Genomic DNA, 12,039 nt, shown 5'->3' on the forward strand with positions numbered 1-12,039 from the left:
AAAGTTTGGGTGTCATCCTTGATTGCGCACTTTCTTTTGATAAACACATCAATAATCTCACTCTGCTTACTTTCGCCTCCGCCCTATCCACCATCTTCGTCCATCACTCACACCTAACAGCACTACTACTCTCATCCACGCCCTCGTCACCTCCCGTATTGATTATAGTAACTCTCCCCTTTCTGGTTTCCCCGCAAGTCAATCCATCAACTCCAATTGGTCCAGAACTCAGTTGCCCGCATTATCACCAGAACCCCATCCACCGAACACATCACTCCCATCCTCAAACAACTGCACTGGCTCCCTGTCCAATACCGCATTGATTTTAAGATTCTCCTCACTTTCAAAGCCCTCCACAATCTCGCTCCTCCATACCTCTCTGAACTCCTCCAGCCTTACACTCCATCCCGAACTCTCCGATCCTCTTCTTCCTCCTTGCTCTCCACTCCATCTGCTCGCCTGTCCACGATGGGGTTCAGAGCCTTCAGCCTTTCTGCCCATTGCCTCTTGAACTCTCTCACTATCCATCCGTACCATAGAGTCTCTCCCCACCTTTAAAACCTCCCTCAAAACTCACCTATTCAGACTGGCCTATCCCACGTAACTCCACTTTCTATCAAATTCATGGATATGTTGTTTTTGTTTTGTTTCATTTTATTTATATATTTGTAATTTGCTTGTTTTAACTGTAAGGTGTCCTTCAGTGTTCTGAAAGGCCCCCATAAATAAAATGCATTATTATTATTATTATTATTATGGACCCTGGAACATTTGGGAAAGCGAAGCCCAGAGTTGTGGGAGACAAAGTACTGAAGGCAGAACTTTTCACAATTAAGAATTTAATCTGAGAGAGGGCAGCAGAGAAGTATGAGAAAAGATTTGCTTAAAATATATGGAGCTGAACTGCCAACATTGGGCGTTTATTAGGACTGAGAATTAAAATTAAAAGGAAAGATAAAGGATTCCTTAATTTTCCAAGGCCTGGGGAAAACAATGCGCAAGAAGAGATCAAACCTCGGCTCCTCTGATTCCTGTGATTCATTACTGCAGCAGTCACATGCTGAGCCACATTAGAAAAGTGCATTTTTTAACTCTGCAGTTTAATTTTGTTTTAACAGTGCCCAGAGCCTAAGAAGTGTTTATAAAATTCATGGTCTGAGCGTACCAACTAACTCGAGTATTTGTCACCTTTGCCTGCCATAGAATCATAATGGGCCCATTGGTCTATCATGTCCATGATTACCATGAAGCCTGTCCATGACAATCCCATTTATCTGTTTTAGGCCTGTATATCTCTATTATTTTCTTTCCAAGTACCTGCTGAGATGCCTTTTTAAAAATTGTAATTGCCTCTGCCTTTCCCACCACCTTTGGCAATTTGTCCAGTGAACCAATACCCTTCATGTAAAAGAAATACCCATCTGATCTCCTTTAAATGTTTCCCTTCACACCTTAAACCTATACCCTCTCGTTCGAGACTCTCTTAACCTGGGAAAAAGTCTCTGACTATCTAATCTATTTATGCCCATTATATTTATGGGCCTCAACACATCACTCCTCCGGCTGCTGTGTTCAGGTGAGAATAAACCCAGCATATCCAATCTCTCATCGTAACTGCATTGCCCATTCCAGGCTATAGCCTGGTGAATCACTTCTGCACTCCCTCTATTGCTACCCAATCCTTTCTCTCGTGTGGCAACCAGAATTCGACACAATACTCTAATTGAAGTTTTACCATAGTTTTGTACAGCTGCAACACATCCTCAGTGTTTTAGCCCCTGAAAACTAACGTTACCCCATGCCTTCTTCATTACCTCATCCACCTGTGATTCCATTTTCAGTAATCTATGGACTTGCACCCCAAGGTTTCTTTGCCCATCAACGGCACTAAAGTCCCTGTTATTTACTCTTTCTGTCCTCCCAGAATGTGACTTCCCAAAGTGCATTACTTCACAAATCTGGATTAAATTCCATCTGCTACTGCCCAGCTCAACTTTCCATCTGATCTGTGTCCCATTGCATCTTTAGGCAAACGTCTTCACTATCCATGACTCTATATCAATATTTGTGTCATCTGTAAGCATACGATTAAACTACCTACATTCTCATGCAGGTCATTTATTTATATATTACAAATAATAAATGTCTCAGCACCAATCTCAACAGTACACCAGTTGTTATGGATTTCCAGTCAGAAAAACTCATCCATCCTCCACTACCCCCTGCCTCCTATCACCAAGCCAAATTTGTTTTTAAATGCCTCCCACTTATCAATGTTTTTTACGCCTCCAACAGCTATTTCCAAACTAACTACCCTATTGAAATTTGAAGTCTGGAGAAGTCCTGAACCCAAATGTCATCTGTCCATTCCCTCCACAGATGCTGCCTGGCCTGCTGAGCTCCTCCATCACTGTGTTTTGCTATGGCTACTGATCTGTCTTGTCTGAATCTGTCATGGAAGTCCTACAATAGATGGGTATTCTATTCCCTGTGCTGTGCATAAATATTAAATAAATGCAAGTTGTTTTTTATCGACCAATACTTGAAAATAGATTCTTCTCTATTAACAAGCTTTATGATCATTTACAGACTTTCTTTCATGCTATCTTGCAATGTTTTGACCTAGGTTTGGTGAACAGTGAAAATAGTTGCAGCCCTGGCAGAACATAATCTGTTTTTCCCAAGTCTTTATTCCAGTGGGGCTTCTTGTATAGCAGTAAAGATTTCTAGATTTTTATCTCCCTAACACAAGGGCACTGGAGCCTGGAGGAAGCTATCTAACTCAGTAGAAGGATGACATGAATCCTGAGAACCTCTGATTTCTGAGGTTCACAGCCGTAAGAACAGCTCAGTCGCATGCTGAACCACATCAGGAAAGCATGCATGTCTCTGCAAAACTTAGATTAATATTTTACTGTAACCAAGAATGTGCCTCTTCAGATGTGATTTGCTGTCACTTGGATACTAAGTGAGTTATAGCCATCAGTTTTTATTTAATAATGAGGTTTCCAATGATTTGTGCAGCTAGTGACAACATATCACTTCCTGGCATTTCCGGCTACAATTAAACTGCCACAGTTCCCTTCCCTATGCCTCCTGACAACAGACTGACAGTAGCTTGAATCTGTACTGAATCTGTAATTCTGTTTTAAAGCTTTCTTTTTGACACCTTTCATTTTCCCCTTGTGTCTATCATAGGCTGCTCTTGAACTCAGTATAAATGTACCCCGATTGATTAGGTGGTAAATAAATCTGGTTGTTGCAGTTTAAAGCTTGTTTCTATCAGTTCATTGTCTTTTTGCATGTGTCAATAAATAGACGCATTGGACTGATTTAAAAAATGGTGGCAGAAGAAATGCTTAAACACAGCCAATATAGGTAATTTTCTTCCAAATTTCATATATGTGTGGAAAAAGTATTTTGTACTAGATGGTACAAAAAATACCAGGGCTACTGCAATATTGTTGATTACCAGTCTCACACTTTTGGCCAAAGATACTATAGTATCCGCTATAGTATCTTTGCTTTTGGCATTGGTTTTAAAATTCACGTGATAGATTAAGTGCTCCTACCAGCCGTGAATTATACTTTATCAGAGAGAGCTGGCTGTATGTGATTTTTTTTCCCCTTTAGCATAGATAAATGGAGCTTTGAATTGCATGGAAGTTATGATAGTTTTCTCTGGAACGTCGGCGGTTGAGGGGACACTTGATAGAAGTATACAAAATAATGACAGGCAATGATAGAGTAGACGGTTAGAAGGTTTTTTCCCAGGATGGAAATGGTCAACACTCAAGGGCATATCTATAAGGTGAGAGGAGGAGTTGAATGGATATGTGCAAGGCAAAATTTTTATTTGCATAGAGAGTGGTGAGGGCCTGAAATGCTTTGCCAGGGATGGTGGCGGAAGCAGATACGATGGTGACGTTTAAGAGCTTTTAGATAGGCACATGGAAGTGAAGGGAATCCAGGTATATGGATCATGTGCAGGTAAATGAGATCGGTTTAGCTTGGCATCATGTTCGACACAAATATTGTGGGCCAAAGGGCCCATGCCTGTGCTTTACTGTTCGATGCACCTTCTTTGCCCTGCATTGAAAGCTCCGTCTCCTGTCATCTAGACACCAAGCCCTCTCAGGAGCGCCATCTTGCCTACAAATATCCTGATGCTGCTTTTATTATTCTGGGAGACTTTAATCATTGCAACCTCAAGAAAAACTTACCAAAACTGTATCAGTTTGTGACTTTCCCAACTAGAGGAAATAAGATACTGGACCACTGCTACAGCAATATCAGAAATGCTTTTATAGCTGAACCAATATCCCACTTCCGCAAGTCTGACCACCTGGCAATTCGGCTCAAGCCCACCTACATCAAGAGGCTTAAGGCACAGCCAGTCACAGTCAGAACTGTTAATACCTGGACGGACAGTGCACAGGCTAGCCTGCAGGGATGTTTAGAGGCTACAGATTGGAACATCTTTAAGGTGGCCACAAATGACATTCATGAATACACAGAGGCTGTGAGTGACTACATCAGCTGGTGCACATCTATGTGTGCCCCTCCCAGAAACACCACACAGACAGAGAGGAAGGCTCTGCAAAGAGTCATAAAGACTGCAGAGAGGATTATCGGAACGGAACTCCCCTCCATGGATACAATTTATACACAGCGCTGTCAAAAAAGAGCAGAGAGAATCATCAGAGACACATTACATCCAGCTCACTCCCTGCTCAAACACAAAAACTGCACATACAACCTCAGGCACAAACGAGCGGACAGCATCGTCACAAACAGAACACGCTTTTTTAAGAGCTTCTTCCCTGCCACAGTGCGACTCTTGGCCAAAACAAAATGAACTGATGTCCTGACCTACCTCATAGCACATCATATTATATTATATTGTATTGTCTCCTGGGCCCGTGCAATTTACAATGCAATCGACACTTTTTATATAGGGTTTGTGTAATTTACAATGCTTCACTTTCCCCTTTATATAGGGTTTTAGGCATTTTCTTTCTTTTTTAGTTCTAGAGAAGTATATGTTTTTATAGATTATGTGTCTTCTGTGTGTCTTTTTAACTTGACTTGACTCTCTGAACAACCGCACAAGAGTTCCTATGTGTGTAAGCACAAATGGCAAATAAAGGTTTTGACCTTTGACCTTGAATTCTCCTGCTAAGCTTTGCTTCCCTGATGGTTCAACATTTGAAACCCCCCTTAACATCACCTTTATGGCAATGTTTTGGTTCCATCTTAATGTTTCCCTGGGCATAGTCAAAATTAGTCACTAGTACACTGGTCCATTTTACAGACTGGGGCACTGTGAATATTACAGGATTTCTCTCAGAATATTGCATGAAACATATTTTCTACAAACATTTAGCCTCTGGTAACGTTTAAAAACATTCTGCCTAACTTGATTCTGTTTGTGTTGTAGAGAGGAGGAAGGCCAATGGAAAGAGGATCAAAAGCTTGAAGCCCATAGCGACTGGGTTCGAGATGTTGCCTGGGCTCCATCTATAGGGCTTCCCACAAGTACAATTGCCAGTTGCTCCCAGGTAATTAAGTAGAGCTAAGCTATATAAGCAGACTCTGGTGAGTCAACAAAGAGCAAGATAGCTTGATGAGATCGTTTGTTATGCAGCTGAATGTATATATTGCAGCTCTTGGAGCGAAAGATGCATTCTGTCTTGAAATGGTATGACCACGAGTGCAACAATGGTTTCATGAATAAGCATTGGGATGTTTTCAGCATACTTGCATGCTTCCAAAGACTTGAGGCAAATCAAAGGGGAATGGGCCTGAACCAGCTTTATGAATTGGGTGCCAAAGCTTGTAAACGGCTCCAATTCATGAGGTTAATGCAGTGTGGTCTAGTAAAAATTGTTGATTAATTCCATAAACAATCAAAATGTCTTGAGTATACAGGCAATAAAAATAATTGTTTCTTTATGTGTATAGTTATTTATTGAGCAAATATGACTGACTGGATGCTCCGGTGCATTCCTAAAAACGTACATGCAAGTTAATTGTCCGTTATCCTAGGTAAGTAGCAAAAGGAATCAAAGGGTGTTTGATGAACATGAGAGAATATGCAGGGTTGCAGAGCAGTGATGGAATTATTCTGCCAGGAATTGCCATGGCCTTGGTGGGATAAATAGCTTTATTAGTTACTGGTGAAATGCTCAGTTATTAAAAAAGTATTTGTGTTCTATCATTTTTTACTTAATTTACAAACAAATGCGCTGTAGGAGATTCCTGGCATTAAGACTGTCTGCTATTATTTTTTCAATTACTAACCGGAAATGCATTTATCCACATGACTCGTACCTAACATTAATAACATTTGGTTTGAATGAGGAACAGATGAAGCAAAGATTTGAAAATGGATGGCATGTATCAAGACCAAGGTCATCATGATTCAGTCTCAAATGTTAACATTGCACTCGGATATATTAGGCTGTGGGCCGAGCATCAAAAATGTGTCTAGAAATCAACTTTCGTGACCCATGTCTCGGAACTACATGAAATTCTGCACAGATTTATATAAAATATAATTGAGAAGGAAGTCATAACTCATCAGCGCAAAGTTGCACATTAATTAATTAAACTAATTAGAAAAATAGATCAGAAAAGTAAGCACCATCTAGCGTCCGATGCCCATATTACACCATGGGGAGCCTATTTCCGTGTTGCAGTCTATTTAAACCATATATTATTATACTATATATATATAAACACACACACACACACATACACACATGACTTGTGAATATGACTGTAATCATATAATCATATATAATTATATAAAAACAATATAATTGTGAGTGTGTTTTTTGAATGAGACTGCCGCCGAGGTCCGGCTCCTGAATCCGCCTAATTAATGGGTGAGGGCAGTTCCTGTGGGTTCCCCCGTTTACTGAACCCCACTGCCAGTGTGCAGAGTGGGGGGGTCACGGCCATAGTGGGACTGGGGCAGTGCCAGGCTGGGGGAAGGCTAAGGCATCTTCCACTGTCAGGAAAATGCCTAACCTTAAACCTAACCCTAACTCGCCCCCCCTTCCAGTGATGCCCACAGCTGGAGCTGGAGCCGCTTTGGGACCGGCTGCGGGCTCCGTACGTGTGGCCCCGCAGCACGTCCACCTCGGCCAGCATGCCCTTCTGGATCATCGTGGTGATGATGGTGGGGAGCAGCACAGCCCTCCGCTCTGCTCGGGCCGCCTTCAGCACCACCATAGAGCCAGATCCGTCAGTCCGCCTGCTCGCTCACTGCAACACCGGCCTACCGACAGCCCGACCGATCCCTCGCAGCACCCACCGGCTGTCCGACCACTCGCAGCACCCACCGGCCGACCGACCACTCACACCATCCACCGGCTGCTGCGATTGGTACATGTAGTAACTAACAAGTGTTTCGGAAAAAAGTGGTCAATATCATCTTCACAAGGCTGAAGTTTGAGAAGTTGCCGGGAGCAGTCTTGCAGCAAAAGCGTGGCAGCAGTGACAATGGTCACATTCCCCGCTCCCTCCCATCATCAACCTCAGGGCCTTCCGATTCTCGCCCTTCATTCCCACTCATCGGGAGGGAACTACAGGGACAACATTCTCCCTGACCACAGACTGAAACATTGATTGCAAGGAGCTGGTTGAAACCGCAGAGCCCATACAGAATATTAGTAAACCTTTGTTAAATAACGTGTGGAATAATGCAGTTTAATGGTAATTAACAGTTGTAAAGGTTGGAAGCCAGCGGAGGTACTGCCAGTCAGACGAGAGCAGGTGAGATTTAGACAGTGTATAATCCATAGCACCTCAGTGTACAATTTCATAATATATACTAAATAACAGGGCTGACAGACCTTGGCTGGGAACCTGGGGCTGACCAAAATTGTTCCCAATTGGGCCCCGCACCTCCTAAGGCCGACCCTGCCCGGCCACTATCATGACCCACCAGCGGCCCAACCCGGCTGACCACTCTCATTATCCACCGGCGGCCCGGCCACTGTCACGACCCACTGGCGAGCCGACATCCTCACCGATCCTCCACAGCAACCATCAGCCTACCGACAAGCCCGCCCGACCGACCGACTGACCCTGACCCTAACCCTAATTCTAACCCTAGCTCTACATTTGTATTTATCATTTTTATTTAATATTTCACATCATAACTTTATAAAGATAAATCAATTGAAAAACAAAATGATCAGGAAGGTTAGCATTACCTTTATTCCTTAGAAACCTTGTTATTGTTTTGATGTAATGAGGAGGCAGCCATGATCCCAGGGTCCTCGCTGCCTAGCGACCATAAAACAAAGCGCGGGATTGGTCAATTTGCGTCCGACCTCAATGTCAAACGTGCATTGATTGGACAATTACTACTCGGAAAATTGGACGTTTTTCTCATATTTAATTAAAAAATGTGCAGGTTTTGGTTTTGATGAGTTTCAGGTATGATTTATATAATATTTTTAGACAATATGTTACAAATTCAGGTAGTTCCGTGAGTTGAGTCACTAACTTGAACGAAAAAGGTCCTCGGCCCACAGCCTATATGAGGTGTTACTTAACACTATCTTGTTTTTTTCTGCTGTTGATTTGTCTTTCACCCTGTAGTACTTTAACTTGCCAGCAGAGGTATTGAAATCCAATCTGTGCTGATTTAAATTTGCACATTCAAATCTTTGGCTGTAAAACTGATGGTTTGATGCCTGAGTGAATTTATTCCCAGTATTGGGTCTGGGAAGTAGCTTTAAAAGTCATTGATTTTGAATAATTGCAAAAAGAAAATGATCGGACACAGAATTACGTGTTGTATGGTAAATTGCTTTAATAAGCTCCTTGAGAGAGTGTGCAAAACAGAATATGTATTAACTTTCAAAGGAAGCTGGATATATACTTTGAGGTAAGACCTCCGTGGTTATGTAGAAAAGGCTAGGAGGCTAGCTCTTCTGGAGTCTGCACACTCATGTGCTGAATAGCTTTCATCTGTCCATAAGATTCCATTATTATTATTCTATTCCTCACAGGATGGCAGAGTTTTTATCTGGATTTGCGATGACCCTGCTGGGAATGTGTGGACGCATAAACTGTTGCACAAGTTCAACGACGTCGTGTGGCATGTCAGCTGGTCCATCACTGGGAATATCTTGGCCGTCTCTGGAGGTGACAACAAGGTAATGGTTGCTTGGATATGACGTGTGTGCTCTAATATTAAAATATTGAGCAGGAGTGGTCGATCTGGCTCCTAGGGCATACTCCATCATTCATCCAAATTATGACTAATCTCCCCGTGCCATTTTCCGGTAATATCCTCACCCTTTTATTCCCTTAATGTTCATGAATCTTTTTATATTTGTTTTGAATGAATACTATGACTGAGCCTCCTCAGCTCTCCAATGAGGGTTCCCCATTCCTTTCCATGAAGATAGTTCTCCTGGTCTCAGTCTTCAATGGCCTACCTCAAACCTCCTAGGCTCCTTAGCCAGAAAAAAAACATCCTCCCTGCACCCAGACTGCATACTCCTCTCCGTATTCTAATCTTCAGAGAATAGTCATGGTCCACCCAGAAAATGTGTCCATATGATTCACTGCTAGAGCATCCCTGAGAATTTATGCAATGATTGTGACCTCCTCAATCACAGTCTGGTACGGAAACACTGACAGTCACTCACTACACAGATTACAGCGCATTGTCTCCAAGGCCTCCAGGATCATCAACTCCCCCCTCCCCTCAATCCATTCCATTTACCTCCAACGTACCTCAAAACGGGCAATAAAAATCATCCCGGACCCCTCCCATCCAGCAAACCACCTTTTCCAGTCTCTCCCTTCAGGGAGGCGCCTCGGGTCACTTGCTACAAAATCCACCTGCTTTAAAAACAGTTTCTTCCCCTCAGCAATAAGAACACCCAATTCCCTCAAATAACAGTCAATATTAAAGACTTTTGATGTATACAGTGTCTTGTCTATGGTCTTTGTCTGTTCTTTTGCACTATGTATTGTTGGTGAGATTTGTGATTTGTGATGTAGTATGGATGCACTTTATTACTGTGATCTGTGTTGTTATTAGTGTTAATGTGATTAAAGTAGTGTACCATCATGTACCAAACCCAAATACCACCAACCCTGGTCGTGTGGCAAATAAAGATTCTATCTTCTATCTATCTATATATCAATGATTGTGACCGTTTTAAAACTGGTCTCTGGACTGATTTGACTTTTGGAATCTAATCATAAAGTTATGTTTCAGATCTAATTCAAATTGTTACCTTGATTTTAGATTATGGTCCATAATGCTCTCTGACTGATCTGACATTGTATATATCATATAAATAATCTTAGTGCCTGAATTGAATTTCAAGCCTATCATTTAATCCTGGCCGTCTATAACTCTGTCTTCAATTCATTGAGCTGGGATACATGAGATACATTGAACCAACGGCAATCAGACTTCCTCAATTGTATTCTGCCAAAAGCATGCATTTAATTATTTGGTGTGTGAGGATATTTTCATCGGTAAAATGTGTGCACTAAATCAATGTCTTGCTTAACATTCCATATTTCATGCCATGAATCTTATCTAAGTCTTTAGTCAGTAGTGCATTGAAACTAATTCTGTGTTCCACAGTTGATTTTTTTTTAATGGTCTATGTATAAAAAAACTACGCCATGGGGAGGGTAGAGAAATGTTGTTTTAATCACATTTTGAGGAATGGGTGACGGGTGCTGACCTTGAAAGACACCACCTTGAAAGACACCTCGGGTATTTCCCTTTCAGACCATGTGCATCTTTTGCCTATTTGATGTGTCTGTAAATATTTCAATTTTTTTTTCTCAAAGTTGGTTGTTCTCTCTCAGCTCATCTGGACAGTTAAGAGGTATTGCATTGTTGAGGGAAGCACAAGTTCATTACTGTTCTTCCCTCAGCTGTAGATATAATTTTGAGCAGCGTGTCAGTGGGAATAGAGAATAACATGGATATAAACTTCCAAGAATAATTAACTGCAGTTCTTCTCATTGGAGCTCATCTGGCCTATTTCGCTTATTTAATCATATTGGGAAGTGCCTTTGCTGACTTAATATGGAAGAGTTCACCTTGTGAGTTCAAGAGACTTAAGACTGATGGTGTAGCGCAGTGTGAAGGGAATACTGCATTATTGGAGATGCTATCTTTGAAGTGGACATAGTAAAATTTGTAAAGTAATGGAAGATGTCCAAATATGTCTATATATATTTCAAACCAATGTCACTGTAACATAGTATCTGGTCATTATTCCATTTACTGTTTATGGAACAATCCTCTGTGCAAAGTAGTGCCTGTATTACTTCATTTCATTTTATTGACTAAAGTGTTTCTCCCATGTTAAGTTTCTGAATGGCTCCTTTATGATGCAGGTTATTTTATTTATTTTTAACATTGTGCTTGTTTTTTAATCATAAATTGTAGATGACTGATATTAGCAAGATTATCAAGTCTGATCTTTAAATGACACCCAAATCATTGGCATTCATTTCCTAACTGAGTGCTCTTGAATCAAAATGGGATTAGTGTAGGATTAGTATAGAATAAGTAGAAATGGGTATTTGATGATCAGCATGGTTCGGGCCCATTCAGCCTAATATTCAGCCCTGCTGGTCATCAAACACCCATTTACACTAATCCTACACTAATCCCATTTCATTTTCTTTCATTCTCTCAATTTCCCCTAGATTATACAATTTACCTATACACTAGAGGCAATTTACAGTGGCCAATTATCCTACGAACCCTCATGATTTAGGGATGTGAGAGGAAACTGGTGTACTCAGAAACCATGTGGTCACAGAGAGAATGTGCAAACGACATAGTACTGGAGGTCAGGATTGTAGTTGTACTGGAGTTGTAGCGCAGTGGTTCTACCAGCTGCACATTACACCATCCTAACTGTGTGCCTGTGCCATCTTGAAGTAAATGAGTGAAGAGTTTAAAGGATTTTGCAAATAAAACATGGAAGTGAGCAAGGATCACATATCACCCAAAAGACATATTTCTCCAGC

At 41.5% G+C, this 12,039-nt stretch overlaps 1 protein-coding gene across 1 annotated transcript in view; it reads left to right on the forward strand.

The window, feature by feature from the left end:
* Positions 1-12,039, forward strand: part of sec13 (SEC13 homolog, nuclear pore and COPII coat complex component) — a 42,589-nt gene that overhangs the window by 24,124 nt on the left and 6,426 nt on the right. Inside the window, 2 exon segments of the mRNA XM_055647778.1 lie at positions 5,441-5,561; positions 9,030-9,176. Coding sequence (XP_055503753.1) covers positions 5,441-5,561; positions 9,030-9,176 — 268 coding nt within the window.

This window comes from Leucoraja erinacea, chromosome 16 (assembly GCF_028641065.1).
Source record: "Leucoraja erinacea ecotype New England chromosome 16, Leri_hhj_1, whole genome shotgun sequence".
In the NCBI taxonomy this organism is placed as follows: Eukaryota; Metazoa; Chordata; class Chondrichthyes; order Rajiformes; family Rajidae; genus Leucoraja; species Leucoraja erinaceus.